Source organism: Scyliorhinus torazame, chromosome 4 (assembly GCF_047496885.1).
Source record: "Scyliorhinus torazame isolate Kashiwa2021f chromosome 4, sScyTor2.1, whole genome shotgun sequence".
Taxonomy (NCBI): domain Eukaryota; kingdom Metazoa; phylum Chordata; class Chondrichthyes; order Carcharhiniformes; family Scyliorhinidae; genus Scyliorhinus; species Scyliorhinus torazame.
The window spans coordinates 89,614,344-89,638,833 of record NC_092710.1 but is presented as its reverse complement, the minus strand read 5'-3'; the positions used below and the strand labels follow the sequence as shown (position 1 = coordinate 89,638,833).

At 49.4% G+C, this 24,490-nt stretch overlaps 1 protein-coding gene across 5 annotated transcripts in view; it reads right to left on the bottom strand.

The window, feature by feature from the left end:
- Positions 1 to 24,490, bottom strand: part of rims1a (regulating synaptic membrane exocytosis 1a) — a 1,446,068-nt gene that overhangs the window by 187,773 nt on the left and 1,233,805 nt on the right. For 4 of the 5 annotated variants that reach the window (XM_072498345.1, XM_072498346.1, XM_072498348.1 and 1 more), the window contains one exon: positions 21,821 to 21,993. In XM_072498345.1, coding sequence (XP_072354446.1) covers positions 21,821 to 21,993 — 173 coding nt within the window. Of the gene's footprint in view, positions 1 to 21,077; positions 21,240 to 21,820; positions 21,994 to 24,490 lie in introns of all 5 variants that reach the window. The other variant, XM_072498344.1, reaches the window with a different exon arrangement.

Sequence of the window (24,490 nt, the reverse complement as noted above, 5' to 3'; positions counted from 1 at the left end):
TAGGTGCGTAACCATCATCAATCTCTTCACGTGCCCTCCCCCAACCCCTCACGTTCCACGTCACTATTCTGTTCAGGGGTCTCTCACCCCCCACCCCCACCCCGCCTCTCCTATCTGCCATTGTGATAACTCTGGGCCCTGCCCTCTGGATCTGACCCGCCCCGTCCCTCTGTTGCCATCGAACACCTCCCCGCGCACCCCCCCCCCACCCCCAGAATCCCCCCATCCACCTTGTCTCAAAAACAGCTCACCCAGTATTTGTCCCCCCTCACATTTCACACCTCCTAGACCCATCGAAACCGGTTTGACCACGCTCCGATGACCGCAGCCCCTCCCCATACCACACTCCCATTCATTAGCCTACGTAAGCTTGCTAGTGTGGAGGCCCCTGCCCAGGTCCATCTCCCACAAATCCCCTCCCTCATGCCCATTCCCAAAAAACAAAGAAATTCCCTTCAAACAAACAACCCAGTGCAAACAGACAAAACCAGAAAACTGCCATCGCAAAATATTCCAACTCCTACCCTTTCCAAACAGGCAACTTCACTCCCTTCAATCACATATAACAACATGAAATAGAACTATATACCATCTTCCACCGCCCTCCCCTCAGTCCAAGACCAGTCCTCAGTGCCATTTCTCATTTCTGCCCCAGTAATTCTGCCTTCAAAAAGCCTCCGCCACCTCGACCTTCTCAAAGTAAAAGTCTATTGAGTTGTCACACTCAACTTCGCTGGATACACCACTCCAAACTGCATACCACTGCAGTACAGTGCTGCCTTCACTCGATTGAAGGCCGCCCGCCTTCTCACCAGCTCCACGGTTATGTCCTGGTATATGTGTATACCAGCTCCAGCTCACTGCACCTCCCGCTTCTGCTTCGCCCACCTCAAGACATTCTCCTTCACATGGTACTGCCCTTGATAGTTCATTCGCCTTCGGTTTAGGCCTCACCAACCGATGAGCCCGGTCCAGTTCAGACTGAATATCTTGACAAAGTACTGAGTCAGTCTCGGGGCCCTCCATCCCTTCGGGCAGACCCACGATTCTTAAGTTCTTCCCCCTAGACCTCTTTTCCAGGTCCTCCACCTTCACTCTCAGACCTTTGTTGGTCTCTGCAGCTCCTCACCCATCGAGGTGAGCTGATCGCTGTGTTGTGACAAGGCCTCCTCCACCTCCTTCAGCTTCTCATCCTGCTCCCACACCTCGGCCGATATCTTCGACACCACCGGGCAATCACCTCCTCCGCCGGTATCTTCATTGCCGCCATTATTTCCTTCCTCATCAACTCCACGTGTTTAGTAAACTGATTTTCAAATTCCACGGCCATCGCCTCGGTCATCTTTACTGCGGTGAATGGCACGGCCCCACCCAGCGACCCAACCTCCGCCATCTTTTCTGCTGCTAGGCTGACCCTTTAGCTCGATGGTGAACCTTCACTTGCCCCCTTCTTCCCGGCAGCCTTCTTCTGAGTTTTAGGCATCCCCTCCTTGCTTATGTCTTCCTGCACCTGTTCGTTTAAAAATTGTCCCTGGGATTGAGCATTAAGTTCCAAAAAATCGAGCAGCAGCTACCCAACGTGCGACATCCTCTGAAATGCCGCCACCTGAAGTCCCTCCCTATATCCTTTTAACCTGTTTTTTAATCTGCAATGCATCTAGCTCCTTCTTGAAACCATTTAATGACCGTGATTCCACCTCAATATGGGGTAGCGAGTTCCCCAAATTCACCACCTATATTCACCACCCTCTGCGAGTAGTTCCTCCTCCTGGGCACGGTATCACTGTCACATCACGAGATCGCTGCTTCACAGCACCAGAGTCCCAGGTTTGATTACCGGCTTGGGTCACTGTCTGTGCAGAGTCTGCACGTTCTCCCCGTGTGTGCGTGGGTTTTCTCCGGGTGCTCCGGTTTCCTCCTACAGTCCAAAGATGTGCAGGTTAGGTGGATTGGCCATGATAAATTGCTCTTAGTTTCCCCCAAAAAAGGTTAAGTTGGGTTACCATGATCGGGTGGAGCTGGGGCTGACGTAGGGTGCTCTTTCCAAGGGCCGGTGCAGACTCGATGGGCCGAATGACCTCCTTCTGCACTACAAATTCTAGGATTCTATAATCTCAATTCTACATCTGCAGCCTCTCAACCTATATTCGTTACCTCTCATTCTAGATTTCCCCACAAGGGGGAACATTTGATCTATGTTTACTTTATCAATCCCTCTTAGTATTTTGTATACCTTGATCTCCAGTGAGTATAATCCCAAACAGTTTAACCTCTCCTCACACGCCATCCCTTTCATCCCCAGAATCACTTCGGTGAACCTCCTCTGAACTGCCTCCTTTCCTCAAATAAGGAGACCAAAACTGGACACAATACTCCAGATGTGGCCTCACCAACACCCTATACAATTACAACAATACTTCTCTACTTTTATTCTCCAGTCCTTTTGCAATAAGGACTAACATTCCATTTGCCTTTTTTAATTACATGATGTATTTGCAAACTGACTTTCTGCGATTCATGAACAAAGATCCCTCTCTCGGATGTATCTTGAATCTGCTTTCCATTGAGATAATCATTTGCCTTTCCATTTTTCCAGCCAAAATCTGACACTTATTCAGACAAGATCATGGCAGATTATCCAACTCAATGGCCTAATCCTACTTTCCACACACATCATTTTCGCCCTATATCCCTTCACCCCAAATGCTATATCTGATTACTTCTTGAAAACATAGAGCGTGCGATTCTCCATCCTGGGACTTCCGGAATGCGTGCCCTATGGGACGGAGAATCGGGTGTCAGGGAAAATGCGGGATTGTCACCGAGCCGAACATGGTGCTCTGCCCCCCACTTGCAGGCAGCATGGACGAGGTCCACAATACGCGCTGGCGGGGGGTGTAAATAAATGCAAATGGGTCTTAATGGCCGGGAATTACGTGGACGTGGACCACTTGTGGTTTTTACTAGCGTGATCATGACGTAGTGGACCTCGCGGTGGGCCAAGGGGGCAACCGTTGCTCCTTGGCCCACTGCAAGGTCAACCACACCAGGGCCACGCTGGTAGAGATCATTCGAGCCCAGCCAAGGGCGACCTGCACCTCCCAGGAATGCACTGTCTACCCACGCCTCATGTACCAGACAACCCCCACCTCTCCCCAGTAATAGGAAGACCCTCCACAGGGACCCGGGAATAGATAGACGCCCCCCCAAAGGGACACCTGTTATAAGGAGGCCCCTCACAGAGACCGCTGTTATGGGAAGACTCCTCACAGAAACCGCTGTTATAGGCAGACCCTCACAGGGCTCCTGTTATAAGGAGACCCACCACAGGAGGTAGTTGAGGAGGGTTTGTCTACTGAGTCAGTATGGTTGGAAGTCAGAAACAAGAAAGGAGCAGTCACTTTATTGGGAGTTTTCTATAGACCCCCTGTAATGGGGAGACCATCCACACGGCCCCCTGTAATGGGGAGACCCCCCACAGGGACCCATGTAATGGGGAGAGCCCCCACAGGGATCCCAGTAATGGGGAGGCCCCCCCCCCACAGGGACCCATGTAACGGGGAGATGCCCCACGGGGACCCCTGTAACGGGGAGACCCTGCACAAGGACCCGTGTAATATGGAGATTCCTCCACAGGGTCCCATGTAACAGGAAGACCCTCCACATGGGCCCCTGCTACAGGGAGACCCTCCACAAGGACCCCTGAAATATGGAGATACCTCCATAGGGAGCTCTGTAACGGAGACCCCGTAACAGGGAGAAACCGTACAGAGATCCCTGTAAAAGGTGAACCCCATCAGGGACACTGTAATAGGGAGACAGCTCACATGGATCCTTGAAATAGGGAGACCACTGTAATAGCGGACCCCTATAATAGGGGACCCCCACAGGGTTTGTAAGCTTTGATCACATTGCAGTGAAATCACACGTGTAAGAGGGGGAATGGCACTGTTAATTAGGGAGTGCACCACAGCTGCAGAAAAGGAGGTAGTTGAGGAGGGTTTGTCTACTGAGTCAGTATGGGTGAAAGTCAGAAACAAGAAAGGAGCAGTCACTTTATTGGGAGTTTTCTATAGACCCCCGAATATCAGCAGACGGATAGAGGAACAGATTGGGCGGCAGATCTTGGAAAAGTGCAGAAGTAACAGAGTTGTTGTCATGGGTGACTTCAACTTCCCCAATATTGACTGGAACCTCCTTAGTACAAACGGTTTGGATGGAGCAGATTTTGTCAGCTGTGTACAGGAAGGATTCCTGACTCAATATGTAGATAGGCCGACGAGGGGGGAGGCCATATTGGACTTGGTGCTCGGCAACGAACCAGGCCAGGTGTCAGATGTCTCGGTGGGAGAGCATTTCGGTGACAGTGACCACAACTCCTTGACCTTTACCATAGTCATGGAGAGGGATAGGAACAGACAGTGTGGGAAGGTATTTAATTGGGGGAGGGGAAATTATACTGCTATTAGACAGGAGCTGAGGAGCATAAAGTGGGAACAATTGTTCTTGGGGAAATGCACAACAGTAATGTGGGGATTGTTGAAGGAGCATTTGCTGCGAGTGCTGAATTATTTTGTCCCACTGAGACGAGAAAGGAATGGTAAGGTGAAGGAGCCTTGGATGACAAGAGAAGTGGAGCTTCTAGTCAAGAGAAAGAAGGAAGCTTATGTAAGGTTGAGGAAGCAAGGATCTAACTCGGCTCTAGAGGGTTACAACGTAGCCAGGAAGAAACTCAAAAAAGGACTGAGGAGAGCTAGAAAGGGGCGTGAAAAAGCCCTGGCGGGAAGGATGAGGGAAAACCCCAAGGCATTCTACAATTATGTGAGAAATAAGAGGATGATCAGAGTGAGAGTAGGGCCGATCAGGGATAGTGGAGGGAACTTGTGCCTCGAGTCTGAAGAGATGGGGGAAGGCCCTAAATGAATACTTTGCTTCAGTATTCACTAGAGAGAGGGACCTTGTTGCTCATGAGAACAGTGTGAACCAGGTTAATAGATTCAAACAGGTTGATATTAAGAAGGAGGATGTGCTGGAAATTTTGAAAAGCATCAGGATAGATAAGTCCCCTGGGCCTGACGGGATATACCCAAGGTTACTACGGGAAGTGAGAGAGGAGATTGCTGCGCCGTTGGCGATGATCTTTGCGTCCTCACTCTCCACTGGAGTAGTACCGGATGATTGGAGGGAGGCGAATGTTGTTCTCCTATTCAAGAAAGGGAATATGGAAATCCCTGGGAATTATAGACACATCAGTCTTACGTCTGTGGTGAGCAAAATATTGGAAAGGATTCTGAGAGATAGGATTTATGATTATTTAGAAAAACATGGTTTAATTAAAGATAGTCAGCATGGCATTATGAGGGGCAGGTCACGTCTCACAAGCCTCGTTTAATTCTTTGAGGATGTGACGAGACACATTGATGAAGGTCGGGCAGTGGATGTGGTGTATATGGATTTCAGTAAGACATTTGATAAGGTTCCCCATGGCCGGCTCATTCAGAAAGTTACGGGGCATGGGATACAGGGAAATTTGGCTGTCTGGATACAGAATTGGCTGGCCGAAAGAAGATAGCGAGTGGTAGTGGATGGAAAGTATTCTGCCTGGAGGTCAGTGACCAGTGGTGTCCCGCAAGGATCTGCTCTGGGACCTCTGCTCTTTGTGGTTTTTATTAATGACTTGGATGAGGAAGTGGAAGGGTGGGTTAATAAGTTTGCAGATGACACGAAAGTTGGTGGAGTTGTAGATAATGTTGAGGGTTGTTGCAGGTTACAACAGGACATTGACAGGATGCAGAGCTGGGCTGAGAAGTGGCAGATGGAGTTCAACCTTGCTAAATGTGAAGTGGTTCATTTTGGAAGGTCGAATTTGAATGCTGAATACAGGGTTAAAGGAAGGATTCTTGGAAGTGTGGAGGAACAGAGGGATCTTGGGGTCCACGTACATAGATCCCTCACAGTTGCCACCCATGTTGATAGGGTTGTTAAGAGTCGTATGGTGTGTTAGCTTTCATTAACAGAGGAATTGAGTTTAAGAGCCGTGAGGTTTTGCTGCAGCTTTATAAAACTCTAGTTAGACCACACTTGGAATATTGTGTCCAGTTCTGGTGGCCTCATTATAGGAAGGATGTGGATGCTTTGGAGAGGGTGCAGAGGAGATTTACCAGGATGCTGCCTTGACTGGAGGGCGTGTCTTATGAAGAAAGGTTGAGGGAGTTAGGGCTTTTCTCACTCGAGCTAAGTAGGCAAAGAGGTGACTTGATCGAGGTGTACAAGGTGATGAGAGGCATGGATAGAGTGGATAGCCAGAGACTTTTCCCCAGGGTGGAAATGGCTGTCATGAGGGGACATAATTTTAAGGTGATTGGAGGAAGGTATGGGGAGATGTCAGAGAGAGGTTCTTTATACAGAGAGTGGTGGGTGTGTGGAATGCACGGCCAGCAGAGGTGGTGGAGTCTGAGTCATTCGGGACATTTAAGCGACTCTTAGGCACATGGACAGCAGTAAATTGAAGGGATGTAGGTTAGCTTGATCTTAGATTAGGATAAATGGTCGGCACAACATCGTGGCCTGAAGGGCCTGTACTGTGCTGTACTGTTCTATGTTCTATGTTAGTGATTGGAATGCATTTACATCTCTTTGATGTGGCCAATGTTTGCAAACACTGGGGTCGGGTCAATTGGCTGGGAAATGGTGGTGGTTGGGGGTGCTGGTGGCGTTTGATGTGATGGCCGACTGCAGGACCTTGCTTTCGGTAGCGGGATTCCCGGGAAATCCCTCCCAAACAGAGAATCTCAACCACAATATTTTGGCCTCAACTACTTCCTGTGGTAACGAATTCCACATGTTCACCACTCTCTGGTGAATAAAGTTCTCCTCATCTTTGTCCCAAATGATGTGGAAATGCTGGCGTTGGACTGGGGTGAGCACAGTAAGAAGTCTTCCAACACCAGGTTAAAGTCCAACAGGTTTGTTTCAAACACTAGCTTTCGGAGCACTGCTCCTTCCTCAGGTGAATGAAGAGGTATGTTCCAGAAACACATATATAGACAAATTCAAAGATGCAAGACAATGCTTTGAATGCGAGCATTAGCAGGTAATTAAGTCTTTACTGATCCAGAGAGAGGGGTAACCCCAGGTTAAAGAGGTGTGAATTGTCTCAAGCCAGGACAGTTGGTAGGATTTCGCAAGCTCAGGCCAGATGGTGGGGGATGAATGTAATGCGTTACATTCATGTCGCATTACATTCATCCCCCACCATCTGGCCTGGGCTTGCGAAATCCTACCAACTGTCCTGGCTTGAGACAATTCACACCTCTTTAACCTGGGGTTACCCCTCTCTCTGGATCAGTAAAGACTTAATTACCTGCTAATGCTCGCATTCAAAGCATTGTCTTGCATCTTTGACTTTGTCTACATATGTTTCTGGAACATACCTCTTCATTCACCTGAGGAAGGAGCAGTGCTCCGAAAGCTAGCATTTGAAACCAACCTGTTGGATTTTAACCTTGTGTTGTAAGACTGTCTAAATGATCTACCGTATCCTCAGGTTGTGACCCCTGGTTCTCCACATTCTCACCATCGGGAATATCCTTCCTGCATCTACCAGTCTCGTTCTGTTAAAATTTTATAGGTTTTTATGAGATCCCTCCTCATTCAAGTCAGTCCCACCATCCCAAGAATCAGTCGGGTAAACATTCCCTGCAGCCCCTCTATAACAAGAACATCCACCCTTCTTCAGACAAGGAGACCAAAACTGCACACAATATTCCAGGTGTGGCCTCATCAAGGCCCTGTATAATTGCTGCAATACATCCCTGCTCCTGCACTCAAATACTCTCGCAATGAAGACCAAACAACCTTCTTTACCGCTTACTGTACCTGCATGTTTACGATCAGTGACTAGTGTACAAGTTCACCCAGATCTCGTTGCACATTCCCCTCTCCTAAATTATGGCCATTCAGATAATATTCTGCTTTCTCGTTTTTGCTACCAAAGTGGATAACCATTTCTCCAAATGCTGTCCAAATCACACTGAAGGATCTTCGCATCCTCCTCACAGCTCACCCTCCCACACAACTTGATGTCATTTGAAAGTTTGGAGCTATTATATTTTGTTCCCTCATCTAAATCATCAACATATATTGTGAATAGCTGGGGTTCTAGTACCGATCCCTGCGGTATTGCACCTGAGAGAGCAGGACTGACTGCGGGTAAGGAAGGGCTGGGTGGGACAGACCTATCATTCCTGTTACGGGATGAGGGCCAGGGGGGTGGCAATACTGATCAATAAGAGGACGATGTTTAAGGCAACAAAGCTGGTTACGAACCTAGGGGGTTGGTAGGTCATGGTCAGCGAGGCCCTAGACGGGGTACCAGTAGTATTCGTTAACATGTACGCTTTCGGACTTCCGGTGGCGTTCACGAACAGAGCGGCTGCAGCAAAGAGGCTCCCCCAGGTCCACAAAATCGCGGCTTTTTTCTGGGGTTTTCCCGGCGGGTTTTAAAAAAAATTAAGCTCGCGCGAAATCGGCCCTGCCTCCATCGCCCTGCCCAGGCGCCAAAGCTCTGTTCCACGGAGCTGAAGAGAAACAAAATAGAGGAGAGACTGGTCCCGGTGTGCTGCATGTGGAGGAGGAGTGGGGATCGCAAAGAAACAGTCTGAAAGTCGGAACACGGAGAGGATAAGACAAAAAAAAAAATAATAATTTTTATTCAACTTTTTTTTTCCTCTCCTGAAAATTAAAAAAAAACTTTAAAAAAAAAAAATTCTTTTATATTAAAAAAAAATCGTTTTTAAAAGGAGAATTTGGGGAGAAAAAAATAGAATTTATTTTTCGCACCAAAACCCAGGAAAAAAAGAGAAAGGCACATAACAGAAATATGCCTGCAAATAATAATAAATCGGGGGGACGGTGAGATGGAAGAAGGAGCAGCAGCGAAGGTGAACAAAAAAGGCAGGAGCTGCAGCCGTGCAGGCAGACAACCCCACGGGGCGAGGCTGAGGTTCAGTCGAATCAGGAAGCGGAAAAGCTGGCGAGCCGAGTAGCGGAGCAGGAACAGTACGCGGCGACCATCCACCCCTCCCGCACAGGGTGAGGAATGGAGAAGCGTGCTGAAAACTGAGATAAACGCTATAAAGGAGGAAATGAAAACAGAGATAAACGCCATGAGGGAGGCACTCAGGACGGAGCTCCACGCAGTGATGAAGGAGATGCTGGCGGAGACAACAGAAAAAATGCAGCGAACCATCGATGGCCTGGAAAGGAAGGTGGAGGTGCAGGAGAAAACGAGGAGAGGGCCGCCTCAGACCAGAGCGACAGGATGGTAACTCAGGAAACTGAGGTGAAAAGGCTGATAACGACCCAGGGGAGCCTAAGAGGGAAAGTGGAGGACCAGGAAAATAGGTCCAGATGGCAGAATGTTAAAATAGTGGGTCTGCCAGAGGGAATGGAGGGCAAAGACCCAGCAGGCTACGTCACCCAAAAGCTGGGCAAGCTAGTGGGACGGGAGAAATTTCCAAATCCCCTGGAAATCGACAGGGCGCACAGGTCACTCCGACCCAGGCCCAAAGCCAGGGAGCAGTCCAGAGCGATTATCGTGAAGCTGCACTGGTTCCAAGACAGGGAAAAAAATCCTAAAGTGGGCCCGGCAGACAAAATAGAGCACGTGGGAAGGGAAGACCATAAGCGTGTACCAGGACATTGGGGAGGACCTGGCCAAAAGAAGGGCTGAATTCAACAGGGCCAAATCAGCACTCTACAAAAGTAATGTGAAATTTGGGATGTTATTCCTGGCCAAACTCTGGGTAACATTTGAGGGGAAGGAGCTGTATTTTAACACCCCAGCTGCAGCGGAGAAGTTTGTTAGAGCGAACAAACTGGGGGAGGAACAGCCGCAACGGCCATCATGAAAGCGACGGGGATGGAAAAGAAAGGAAGAATCGGAATAAAGAGCAGCGGGCAGACCGCAAACAGAGATCATGAACTGTACACACGTGTTTGGTGCACTGTGCGGGACTGTGCTGACTCATTCCTGGGCTCAATCCATCTCTCAATGCAATGGGGGAGGGGAGCAAAGCAAGGTAAAATGAGAGTGAGAAAGGCAGACAGGAGGGAAAGACAAGGCCTAGCAAAAGGAAGGTAAAACAGGATCAGAGCAGGGCAAGTACGCCTCGTGCTAGCGAGGAGGGTCAACACGGGAGGGCAGGAAGAAAGGAGGGCTGCGGCGCGTCTCTCAGGGGAGAGGAAGCGCCTGGCACAAAGAGGGGGGGAACAGGGCAGAAGGGGGGAGGAAGAACACAGGGGGGGACAGAGGGACATGGACTATGAGGGGGGAGAGGAGTCGGGGGGAGAGCGTAGAACAAAAGAGAAGCAAAGACGAGGGTGAGGTAGATAAGCAGCACGGACACAGGCCTCAGCGGGCATGGAGCAGTGCGAGGAACCAAGATGGCACCAGAAACAGCCACTCGGAAGGGCTTCAGGACGAAGGGTGACCCTGGAGTGCAGGGGCACAGCCACGTGGCGTACACATAGCTGGTGGCCATGTTGGGTGCCCCCTGGACAAAGGGAAACCCCGGAGCGCTGGGGCCCGACCTCATGGTGAGCGCAGCGACCGCGGCCATTTTGGACGGCCCCCGAACAAAGGGAATCCCCGAGTGTAGGGGCGCGTCCACCAGGTAAGTATGGGTGATCCCGCAGGACCGGGGGAAAACCCCCCAACAGGATTGTTACCTGGAACGTAAGGGGACTCAACGACCCAGTGAAAACTTCCACCGTTGAAGGTCTTTACTTACTTCCTCCACCAGGCTGGTCAGGTTCCACTTGTGGATCTGTGTCCAGTCTCTGGCCAGAACAGATTCCGTTACCTGGAGATTCGGATAGCCAGAGACTGGACACAGATCCACAAGTGGAACCTGACCAGCCTGGTGGAGGAAGTAAGAAAAGACCTTCAACGGTGGGGCTCACTCCCACTCTCACTGGAGGGGAGAGTGCAGACGATCAAGATGAACGTACTGCCAAGGGTCCTCTTCCTGTTTAGATCCATCCCGATCCTCATCCCCAAGGCCTTTTTCCATAACGTAGACAGTCTAATCATGACGTTTGTGTGGCGGGGGTAAGAACCCGAGAATTCCCAAACCGACACTGCAAAGAAGGAAAATCAAAGGGGGCTTGGCCTTACCGAACCTCCAATACTACCACTGGGCAGCAACGGCAGAAAGAGTGAGGGGATGGGTACAAGAACCCAACACAGATTGGGTACAAATGGAGGAGGCATCCTGTAAAGGAACGACCCTCCAGGCCCTGGCCACAGCAGCACTCCCATCCCCCTCAACAAGATACACAACAAGCCCAGTGGTAGCGGCCACGCTGAAAATGTGGATCCAGTTGAGACAGCACTTCAGGATAACCAAAATGTCCCACATGGCTCCCATATGTGGCAATCACAGATTCCCCCCAGCCTTGCTGGATACCACTTTCAAAAGATGGAGGCGGGACAGGGGCACATCGACGGTCGGGGACGTCTACATAGGGCACAGACTGGCGACACTGGACGAACTGACGAGGAAGAGGAGGCTAGCAAAAGGACAGGAAATGAGACACCTCCAAATAAAGCACTTCCTCCGCAAAGAGACTGTAGGGTACCCCGGGGCCCCAGAAAACACATTACTAGTGGACCTGATAGGCACAAGCAACGAGAAGGGGGGAAAATATACAGACAGCTACTGGACAGAACTCGAACACCACTGGACGAGACCAGATAAAAGTGGGACGACGAACTGGGGACAGAGGTGGGATGGAGACTATGGAGCGAAGCACTGAGCAGGGTGAACTTCACCTCCTCCTGCGCAAGGCCAAGCCTAATGCAGCTCCAAGTGGTGCACAGAGCGCACCTGACCACAACCCAAATGAGCAGGTTCTTGCCAGAGGTGCAGGACAAATGTGAGAGGTGCCAGAGGGCCCGGCCACCCACACCCACATGTTTTGGGCTTGCCCCAAGCTTGCTGGGTTCTGGACAGCCTTCTCCGAGGCAATGTCCAAGGTTGTGGGGGTGAGGGTGAAGCCATGCCCAATTGTGGCAATCTTCCCGGTATCGGAGCAGCCAGAGTTACACATGGGGAAGAGGGCCAACGCCCTTGCTATCGCTTCCCTAATCGCAGGCTGGAGAATCCTGCTCGGCTGGCGATCGGCAGCACCACCCAAAGCTTCAGACTGGCTTGCTGACCTCTTGAAATTTCTCCAGCTGGAGAAGATTAAGGACGCCATCCGAGGGTCAGAGGAAGGCTTCCTGGACACCCAGCGGCAGTTTGTAGGTCTGTTCCAAAACCTGTTCGAGGCCAGCAACGAGGAGTAAGCTAATAAGAATTTTTAAAAAAACACCAAGATAGATGAGGTACCAAAAGACTGCGCAACCCGGAGGGGCGGGGGGGAGGCGGAAGGCGGAAGGAAGATGGGGAAACCACGAGAGGTGAGGGACAGGGGGGGCTACCCCCCTTTTTTTCCATTCTCTCCGGAAAATAAAAGGAAAGCACAGCTGAAGCCGGGGGGGGGGGGGGGGACGGACAACATGTACGCTTCCAACTGGGATGACACGAAATTCATTAAAACGACCATGGTGGAAATCACCAACATAGCGACGCACTGACTGATCATTGGGGGGTGGGGGCGGGGGAGGGGGGGATTGTAACTGTGCACAGGACCCACTGACAGACAGGTCAAACCCCAAAACAGGGAAGATCTCGAACATGGTGAAGGAACTCGGTCACTAAATGGAGCAGATAGGGGTGGTGGACCCATGTAGGTTCACCCACCCAGAGGAGGAGTTCTCCTTCTCTCCAGCGCACAACGTATACTCGACTTCTGGTCGGGAAATCGGTGCTTCCAGGGCTGGTCAAGGCAGAATACTCCGCAATTGTAATCTCCGGCCACGCTCCACATTACCTGGATGTGAGGTTGGAGTCGGCAGTGCCCAACGCGCCGCATGGAGGTTGGATACTGCACTACTGGCCGACAAAGTCTTCAGCGAGAGAGTATCACAGGCCACAACTGAATATACAAAAAACAATCAAAACGGGGAGGTCTCACCCTCCACGTTCTGGGCGGCGCTAAAGACAGTGATTAGAGGGGAAATTATTGCCTTTAAAGCGCAAAGATACAGGGAGGAGAGAGCGGCTAGGCAGCAGTTGGTGGACTTCATACTGGAGGTAGACCGTAAATACTCCAAGGCCCTCACCATAGAGCTCCTGGCAGCGAGGAAAAAGCTACAAATGGACTTTGACCTGCTCTCCATGAGGAAAGCGGTACACCAACTCGGCCAGTGGTAATGGGGGTCCCGATACGAACGCGGAGACAAAGCCAGCCGCCTGCTGGCACACCAACTGCGAAAGTAGGCAGCCACTAGAGAGATAGCGCTAATTAGGGACAATAGTGGCACACTAGAAACGGACCCAGACAAGGTTAACAAAGCCTTGGAGGCCATTTACCGGGGGCTGTACACCAGAGCCCCCACCAAGTGACTCGGGGATGAAACTGTTCCTCGATGGGCTGGACATGCCAGTCGTGAGGGGAGGGCAGAAAACGGGGCCTGGAAGCACCGCTAAAACTGGGAGAGATCATGGAGAGTATTAGCTCCATGCAGGCGGGGAAGGCGCCGGGACCAGAGAGATTCCTGGCGGACCTCTAGAAAACATTTGCGACAGCCCCACACCTGCGGGAGATGTTCACAGACTCGTTGGCTAGGGGCACACTGTGTCATGTGAGAGTACCTTTGAGACATGGATGTTTAAGCAATGTACCTTTAAGAAAACAGTGATGTCAGAGAGTGGGTGGAGCTGAGCTCAGGTCGGCCATTTTGAAGTTTCAGTTTGGAGGAAAAGAGGTTGGGGAGTGTCTGTGTTTTGCAGTGAGCTGGATTTGCTGTGATCTCTGCCATGAAAGACTATCTCTGGATCATTTGGGTGATTTAAACTCATAATAGTAAAGCCTTTAACCTGATGTGATTCTGTTTAAAGGTGTTAAGTCTCTTGGACGTTTGAAGGAACATTTTGAGGAATTATTTACTGTTGTAATATTTTCAGAGTTATCTTTGAAGTAAGGGGTGTTAAGAGATCCAATGTTTATTTAAGATGTTAAGTTGAGTTCATGGAATAAATATTGTTTTGTGTTTAGAAACCCACGTGTCCATAACTGTAATCCCACACCTAGGGAACAAGCTGTGTGCGCGGATAAGCAACAAAAACATTAAAGGGGGAGGTTGACTGAACTCCATGATACATTTTGGGGTTCTGAAAACGCCTCTCCCATAACAACTGCCACCTACTGAGCACAAGCCTCAATTTCGCTGAAACCCAAGAAAGGCTGTATAGAACCTTAGTTAGGCCACACTTGGAGTATAGTGTTCAATTCTGGTCGCCACACTACCAGAAGGATGTGGAGGCTTTAGAGAGGGTGCAGAAGAGATTTACCAGAATGTTGCCTGGTATGGAGGGCATAAGCTATGAGGAGCGATTGAATAAACTCGGTTTGTTCTCACTGGAACGAAGGAGGTTGAGGGGCGACCTGATAGAGGTATACAAAATTATGAGGGGCATAGACAGAGTGGATAGTCAGAGGCTTTTCCCCAGGGTAGAGGGGTCAATTACTAGGGGGCATAGGTTTAAGGTGAGAGGGGCAAAGTTTAGAGTAGATGTACGAGGCAAGTTTTTTACGCAGAGGGTAGTGGGTGCCTGGAACTCACTACCGGAGGAGGTAGTGGAGGCAGGGACGATAGGGACATTTAAGGGGCATCTTGACAAATATATGAATAGGATGGGAATAGAAGGATACGGACCCAGGAAGTGTAGAAGATTGTAGTTTAGTCGGGCAGTATGGTCGGCACGGGCTTGGAGGGCCGAAGGGCCTGTTCCTGTGCTGTACATTTCTTTGTTCTTTGTTCTTTGACAAAGACCCAATGGAGTTGCACAGGGACACCAGGCAGGGATGCCCGTTGTCCCTGCTGCTGTTCGCCCCAGCGTTCGAACCACTTGCAATCGCACTCAGTACAGCAAAGAGCTGAAGGGGGATCCCAAGAGGAGACAGAGAGCACAGAGTCCCGCTCTGCACAGATGACCTGCTCCTCTACATCTCGGACCCACAAAGTAGCATGGAAGGCATCATCACGCTCCTGAAAGAGTTTGGTGCCTTTTCGGACAACAAACTCAACATGAGCAAAAACGAGATGTTTCCGGTTAACCCGCAGGGGGGAGGGGCAGAGCTGGTGAAACTGCCATTTAAACAGGCCCGGCACAAATTCCGCTACCTGGGGATCCAAATCGCTCCTGACTGGACGGGGGTTCACAAATGGAACCCGACCAGTCTGACAGAGGAAGTAAAGAAGAACCTGCAGAGATGGAACACACTCAACTCTCCCTGGCAGGGAGAGTGCAGACGATCAAAATGAACAAGCTCAAAATGAACGTGCTGGCCAGGTACCTCTTCTGATCTACATCCCCTAGGCCTTTTTCAACTCACAGGACAAACTAATCATGCCGTTTGTATGGCCGGGGGGGGGGGGGGGGGGGGGGGAAGAATGTCAGAATCCCAAAGAAGTTCCTACAGAAAACAAAGTCCAGGGGAGGACTAGCCCTCCCAAACTACAATACTACCACTGGGTGGCGACAGCAGAACGGATAATGGGATGGATTAAGGATCCAGACGCCGAGTGAGTGCGCACGGAAGGAGCCTCCTGCAGGGGGACCTCGCGCCGGGCCCTCGCCATGGCGGCACTCCCATCCCCACCCAAAAAACACTCCAGCCCAGTGATGGTAGCCAAGCTCCAGACCTGGAACCAATTACTACAGCAATTTGGCCTGACCGAAATGTCGGACAAAACCCTCATCTGCAATAACAAACAAAGAACAACAAAGAACAAAGAAATGTACACCACAGGAACAGGCCCTTCGGCCCTCCAAGCCCGTGCCGACCATACTGCCCGACTAAACTACAATCTTCTACACTTCCTGGGTCCGTATCCCTCTATTCCCATCCTATTCATATATTTGTCAAGATGCCCCTTAAATGTCCCTATCGTCCCTGCTTCCACTACCTCCTCCGGTAGTGAGTTCCAGGCACCCACTACCCTCTGCGTAAAAAACTTGCCTCGTACATCTACTCTAAACCTTGCCCCTCTCACCTTAAACCTATGCCCCCTAGTAATTGACCCCTCTACCCTGGGGAAAAGCCTCTGACTATCCACTCTGTCTATGCCCCTCATAATTTTGTATACCTCTATCAGGTCGCCCCTCAACCTCCTTCGTTCCAGTGAAAACAAACCGAGTTTATTCAATCGCTCCTCATAGCTTATGCCCTCCATACCAGGCAACATCCTGGTAAATCTTTTCTGCACCCTCTCTAAAGCCTCCACATCCTTCTGGTAGTGTGGCGACCAGAATTGAACACTATACTCCAAGTGTGGCCTAACTAAGGTTCTGTACAGCTGCAACATGACTTGCCAATTCTTATACTCAATGCCCCGGCCAATGAAGGCAAGCATGCCGTATGCCTTCTTGACTACCTTCTCCACCTGTGTTGCCCCTTTCAATGACCTGTGGACCTGTACTCCTAGATCTCTTTGACTTTCAATACTCTTGAGGGTTCTACCATTCACTGTATATTCCCTACCTGCATTAGCCCTTCCAAAATGCATTACCTCACATTTGTCCGGATTAAACTCCATCTGCCATCTCTCCGCCCAAGTCTCCAGACAATCTAAATCCTGCTGTATCCTCAGACAGTCCTCATCGCTATCCGCAATTCCATCAACCTTTGTGTCGTCTGCAAACTTACTAATCAGACCAGTTACATTTTCCTCCAAATCATTTATATATACTACAAACAGCAAAGGTCCCAACACTGATCCCTGTGGAACACCACTGGTCACAGCCCTCCAATTAGAAAAGCATCCCTCCATTGCTACCCTCTGCCTTCTATGGCCTAGCCAGTTCTGTATCCACCTTGCCAGTTCACCCCTGACCCCGTGTGACTTCACCTTTTATACTAGTCTACCATGAGGGACCTTGTCAAAGGCCTTACTGAAGTCCATATAGACAACATCTACTGCCCTACCTGCATCAATCATCTTAGTGACCTCCTCGAAAAACTCTATCAAGTTAGTGAGACACGACCTCCCCTTCACAAAACCGTGCTGCCTCTCACTAATACGTCCATTTGCTTCCAAATGGGAGTAGATCCTGTCTCGAAGAATTCTCTCCAGTAATTTCCCTACCACTGAAGTAAGGCTCACCGGCCTGTAGTTCCTGGGATTATCCTTGCTACCCTTCTTAAACAGAGGAACAACATTGGCTATTCTCCAGTCCTCCGGAACATCCCCTGAAGACAGCGAGGATCCAAAGATTTCTGTCAAGGCCTCAGCAATTTCCTCTCCAGCCTCCTTCAGTATTCTGGGGTAGATCCCATCAGGCCCTGGGGACTTATCTACCTTAATATTTTTTAAGACACCCAACACCTCGTCTTTTTGGATCACAATGTGACCCAAGCTATCTACACCCCCTTCTCCAGACTCAACATCTACCAATTCCTTCTCTTTGGTGAATACTGATGCAAAGTATTCATTTAGTACCTCGCCTATTTCCTCTGGCTCCACACATAGATTCCCTTGCCTATCCTTCAGTGGGCCAACCCTTTCCCTGGCTACCCTCTTGCTTTTTATGTACGTGTAAAAAGCCTTGGGATTTTCCTTAACCCTATTTGCCAATGACTTTTCATGACCCCTTCTAGCCCTCCTGACTCCTTGCTTAAGTTTCTTCCTACTTTCCTTATATGCCACACAGGCTTCGTCTGTTCCCAGCCTTTTAGCCCTGACAAATGCCTCCTTTTTCTTTTTGACGAGGCCTACAATATCACTCGTCATCCAAGGTTCCCGAAAATTGCCGTATTTATCTTTCTTCCTCACAGGAACATGCCTGTCCTGTATTCCTTTCAACTGACACTTGAAAGCCTCCCACATGTCAGATGTTGATTTGCCCTCAAACATCCGCCCCCAATCTATGTTCTTCAGTTCCCGCCTAATATTGTTATAATTAGCCTTCCCCCAATTTAGCACATTCATCCTCGGACCACTCTTATCCTTGTCCACCAGTACTTTAAAACTTACTGAATTGTGGTCACTGTTACCGAAATGCTCCCCTACTGAAACATCTACCACCTGGCCGGGCTCATTCCCCAATACCAGGTCCAGTACCGCCCCTTCCCTAGTTGGACTGTTTACATATTGTTTTAAGAAGCCCTCCTGGATGCTCCTTACAAACTCCGCCCCGTCTAAGCCCCTGGCACTAAGTGAGTCCCAGTCAATATTGGGGAAGTTGAAGTCTCCCATCACCACAACCCTGTTGTTTTTACTCTTTTCCAAAATCTGTCTACCTATCTGCTCCTCTATCTCCCGCTGGCTGTTGGGAGGCCTGTAGTATACCCCCAACATTGTGACTGCACCCTTCTTATTCCTGATCTCTACCCATATAGCCTCACTGCCCTCTGAGGTGTCCTCTCGCAGTATAGCTGTGATATTCTCCCGAACAAGTAGCGCAACTCCGCCTCCCCTTTTACATCCCCCTCTATCCCGCCTGAAACATCTAAATCCTGGAACGTTTAGCTGCCAATCCTGCCCTTCCCTCAACCAGGTCTCTGAAATGGCAACAACATCATAGTTCCAAGTAGTAATCCAAGCTCTAAGTTCATCTGCCTTACCCGTAATGCTCCTTGCATTAAAACATATGCACTTCAGGCCACCAGACCCGCTGTGTTCAGCAACTTCTCCCCGTCTGCTCTGCCTCAGAGCCACACTGTCCCTATTCCCTAGTTCTCCCTCAATGCTCTCACCTTCTGACCTATTGCTCCCGTGCCCACCCCCCTGCCATACTAGTTTAACCACAGGTTTGTGATAGTCAGGAACCTATATACTGACGGTAGGATCACAACACTGGACAAACTGACGGAGAGATTCCAGCTAGCAAAACGCAAAGAACTCAGATACCTGCACTTAAAAGTCTCCTCCTGAAGGAGACAAGTACGTACCCACAACGGACGCTACTGGAAGAACTACTGGACGCGGACATCCTAGGCAAAGGGAACTGTAACGACATGTACAAACGACTGCTAGAGAGGGCCGAAACTGTACTGGATATGATGATGAGGAAATGGGAGGAAGACTTGGGGTTCGAAATAGGGTGGGGACTCTGGAGGAAAGCACTACATAGGGTCAACTCCACCTCCACATGCGCAAGGCTCAACCTGACGCAACTAAAAGTGGTACATATTGCCTACTTGACCAGAACCCGAATGAGTATGTTTTTCCCGGAGGTGGAGGACAGATGTGAATGGTGCCAAGGAGGTCCGGCCAACCACGCCCACATGGTCTGGTCTTGCCCCACACTTGCTGGGTACTGGACAGTCTGATTCGAGGCAATGTCCAAGGTGTTGGGGATGAGGGTGATGCCATGACCAAAAGTCTTCGGGGTATCGGATCAGTCAAATCTCTTCATGGGGAGGGCGGACGACCTTGCCTTTGCCTCCTTGATAGCCCGCTGTAGAATCCTGCTCGACTGGCGGTCAGCAGCACCACCTAAAGTTGCAGACTGGCTGTCCGACCCCTCAGAATCTCTCCAAATGGAGAAAATGAAATTCGGCATCCGAGGGTCGCAAGATGGCTTCCTCAGAACATTCCGGGACCTGTTTGCGGCCAACAGGCAAACAAACAAATAAACAAGTAGCCACGAGCCAGGGGACAGTAGCCAGGACATGATAGACGTGAGGGAAGGGAGGGAGGACCGAGGAGAGGGGAGGGGGAGCAAGAGGGAGTAGCCACACCCAGCAGGAAAGAAAGGGGAGTAGCAGAGAAGAAGGTGGGGGGGGAGGGGGGGGGAGGAGCGCAGGGGACGGCAATGACCACAACAGGCACAGCAAGGAGAAAGAGGGAAAGAAAGAACAGGAACGACAGGTGGCCGAGGCTGAGGCAAATGGACAAAAACAAACAAAATTACCAAGCGGTGCGAGTGACACCAGGGGCATGTCCCGGGTGCCACTCCACCGGTTCTTTCTTTGTTTTGTAAAAAAAAATGAAGTGGGGGAGAAAGACCCCCTATTCTGCTATGTGTTATGCATTTGTTTACTTGCTCTGTTTTTTGTTTATCTGTGTGTACATTCATAAGTATATCATGTATAAAACCCAATAAAAACATCAAAAAAAAGTTTAGTTTGGCCATGGAAAAGACGAAGGAACAAACGTGAGCTGGGATAATTAATTGGGGCAAAGCCAACTTCGATGTTGGTGTAATTCTGACTCCTTGCAGTTAGCAGCATTTACAGCGATAGTATCTGGCCAAAATTTCCAAAAATGCTTCTGCCAAAAAAAGAATGGTTGCACAATCCTGCCTATTATTCCCTCAAGAACTGCAGGTACTTGGGGCGGGATTCTCTCAGCCCGGGGCCGGCGCGGTGAAGGGAGCCACTGTGCATGCGCGCATTGGTGCCGGTGCCACTGCGCATGAGCGTTCCCCACGGCGCCCAGTTGACGCCGGGATCAGCAGCTGGAGTGGCGAGGGTTGCTCCAGTGCCATGCTGGCCCCCTGTAGGGGCCAGAATTGCTGATCCTGAGGCCATGTTGATGCTGTCGGGAAACGCAACGGCGTTTCTGACAGCGTCATCACTTAGCCTCAGGATCAGAGAATCCCGCCCATGATTCTCCCCCACTAAACTGGTAGAGGCTCACATTGTATATCAGTTCATACCTGCACATAACTCTAACACAAGAGTTGCTCATATGCAGAATGATTTGCATTATGGTAAATAACAGCTGCTTGACCACATTCTTGATGTTCAGTGGTTAACTGATGAGTGATTTTTAAATATGTGCCACATAATGGAGCTTCTCAATCCCATAGGCTATTATTGTAACAGGATACATAGCACCAAGGAAGACCAGGAATTACTAAATGTAAGGGGTGCGGACCAATGTCTTGATGGAACTATGGGTAATATGGGTAAGGATATTAGGGAAGAGGCAACAGGGTAAGGCAGCTGAGCTTTACCTCAGGTCACCAGCAGCTGAATGCCGTCTCCTTTTCAGATCTTCTTTTCCTGGCTTCTTTTCAGTATACCCCGTCTCTTTCTCTCCCTCGTCTACTAACACCCACGATATCCTCCTCTCCTTTTTATTTGCCACATCCCTGTTGTTTTCTAAGGATTTCGACCTTTTCCACAATCACAGCATGCAAAATAAAATCAAAACAACTTAAATGGAACCTAATTAATTCAGCAGAATGGGACAAACAGCTCAGTTCACAAGCTGATGATAAAAGAACGCTGCTTACTCATTCTAAACTGTGAATGCACATTGCTAATTTTATTCAAAAGAAATTAAAAGTAAACAAGTTTAAACGCAACTTAAGGCCTGGCTACGTGGAGTGGAAAACAATGATCTACAGCGCTTTTTGCCAAAAACAGAGAAATATTCTCATTGATCCCCAAACATCAACCTGGAGTCAAAAATAAAAATTCAACCAGTGGAGCTGTACTGGAACACTGAAATAACAAAATATCAGGTTGTTAGGGTTAAACAACATTTATCAAACACAACAAGAGTGTTGGATAGATTCTTCCCTCCCTTCTTGATTTCTAATGAAGGTGACATTTCCAAATGTGCTCCTTAATTTTTATCTGCTCAATTTCTATATGCAACTGATTGTTTAAGGTATAGTTATTTTCACGGCACTGTGTGTGAAATGTAAAGCTGCATAAACTGCACTGTACATTCTGCAGAGCTGAAACTCACCTAATCTTGCGACTGCCCCTCGGTCGCTCTGATTGTACCGACATGTAGCTTGTGCTGCTGAGGCGTGAAGCGCTGCTGGTTCGGGAGATGGCGGACACATCACTAGCATCACTGTCCGACGATTTGATTGAAACATTATCAATGCTTCTATTCCGATCTTTGTATGGTAGATGCTGGAAGTGAGAGAAGTGGTAGAACATCATTAACCCCTTCTAATAAAGTACCAACAGTCATTCTGACCCCCACATAATTGAGCAATATTCTGTATGAATTTCAGTATGGTACCGGGTATGTTGGCTGTACCCACGACAATTGGCTGATCATATCAAACAACATGGGCGTCATTCTCCGCCGGCGGGAGTCTCCGTTCTGCCGGCGCCCGGGGGTTTCCCGACGGCGTGGGGCTGCCCCACAATGGGAAACCCCATTGACCGGCCGGTGTTACGGAGACTCCCGCCGGCCGGTCGGCGCAGAAATGTGGCGGGGCGGGTAGGAGAATTTCGCCCCATGTTCCTCTGGCTATCCATAATAGGCAGACTACAGACCATACTTAACCAGTCTGTGCCAGCAAAACACAAAACGTCGACTGTTAGATGTGATTCTGCGATTGGGCAGCACCTGCTTCGGGCGCTAATAGCTACCCTAACAACTGTTCTAAGTCCAGCTCATAATGTGGCTCACTTATGCTTGCTCGAAGTGACACATTCATACACAGGGAGTGTATGTTCAATCCTTGCACCATTTTTGAATTACCAGGAAGCTTATACTTCCCTCTGAATTCTTCATGGCAATACTTCAGCCAGAGTCGAGTTGCCAACCAATCAGCACCCTCTTTTCCTCTAATATAAATTGTTGTGATACATAGAATCTCTGTAGTGCAGAAGGAGGTAATTTTCCCCCATCGAGTCTGCACTGACCGTCCGAAAGAACACCCTAACAAGTCCCACTCCCCTGCCCTATCCCCATAATCCCATGCATTGATCATGTCCAATCCACCTAACCTGCACATCTTTGGACTGTGGGAAGAAAGCGGAGCACCCGGAGGAAACCAATGTAGACATGAGGAGAATGTGCAAACTCGCAGTCCCCCAAGGCCAGAATCGAACCCGGGTTCCTTGAGCTGTGAGGCAGCAGTGCTAGCCACGGTGCCACCATGCTGCCCCAGGTAGCCAGATCCTTCTCATTCAGAGTTCTGAAATCTCTCTCCATTTTAATTAATGTGCTGCTTCTCTATCCTTCCCGACAAAATGGACAAATGCACATTATACTCCTGCCAAATATTTGTCCACTCTTTGAACAGTCTTTCTGCAGACTCTTTTCATCCTCCCCATACCCTTCTTTCCCACCTATCTTCCATTTCATCAGCAAATTTGGCTACAATGCAATCGGTCCTTTAATCCCAGTCACTGATAAATAGTTGCGGCCCCAACAGGCATCCACTTGTAACAGTTTGTCAACGTGAAATTGGCTGATTTATCTCAGCTCTGTTTCCTGCCAGTTAGCCAACTGTCTAGCCATACTAATATGTCACCCCCAACACAACAAGCTCTATCTTATGGAGTACTTTATTCATTGGAGTTTAGAAGAGTGAGAGGGGATCTCGCAGAAACTTCTAACATTCTAACAGGATTAGACAGGGCAGATTCAGAAACAATGTTCCCGATGGTGGGGGCGTCCAGAACGAGGGGGTCATAGTTTGAGGATAAGGGGTAAACCTTTTAGGACTGAGTTGAGGAGACATTTCTTCACCCAGAGAGTGGAGAATCTGCAGAATTCACTACTACAGAAAGTAGTTGAGGCCAAAACATTGTTTAATATAAGAAAGAGTTAGATAGTTCTCGAGGCTAAAGAGCTATGAGGGAAGGCGGGATCAGGATATTGAATTTGATAAATCAGCCATGATCATAATGAATGGTGGAGCAGGCTCGAAGGGTCCAATGGCCTCCTCCTGCTTCTATTTTCCATGCATGTTTCTTTTTATTAAAATATTTTTATTGGTGTTTTCCAGGTTTTACAGAGTAACAGTTCAATATCTGGTATTTACAAACAAGTTTGTGTCTTATTTACAACGGTTTTTAAATTAGGTTCCCCCCCCACCCCCCAGAACATGTGGGTGTGGTTGGCCTGGCATCCCAGGCACTGCTCACATTTATCCTCCACCTCCGGGAAGAACCTGCTCATTCGGGTTCTAGTCAGGTGGACTCTGTGCATTACTTTAAACTACATGAGGCTTAGCCCAGCGCACGAGGAGGTGGATTTGGCCCTGCTCAGCGCTTCGCTCTAGAGTCCCCAACCCAGTCCCGTCCCCAACTCGTCCGCCCATTTCCATCTAGCTTTGTCGAGTGGTGGTCTTGCCCTGTCCAGCAACTGTCCATATATGTTTCCACAGATCCCCCCTCCTTACTGTCTGTTGATTAGTTCCTCGAGTAGAATGTCTCTCGGGACCCTGGGGGACTTTCCATCTCCTTGCGAAGAAAGTGTTTAATTTGGAGATGCTTGAACTCCTGTCCCGTCGGCCGGTCCATGTCCACCTTTTTTTAAAGGTGGCATCAAGCATGGCTGGGAGGGAATTTGTGGTTATCGCAGGTGGGAGCCATGGAGGACATCACGGTTAGAATGAAATGTTGCTCCATTTGGTTCCACTTTTTCAGTGTGGCTAGGATGTGTGTT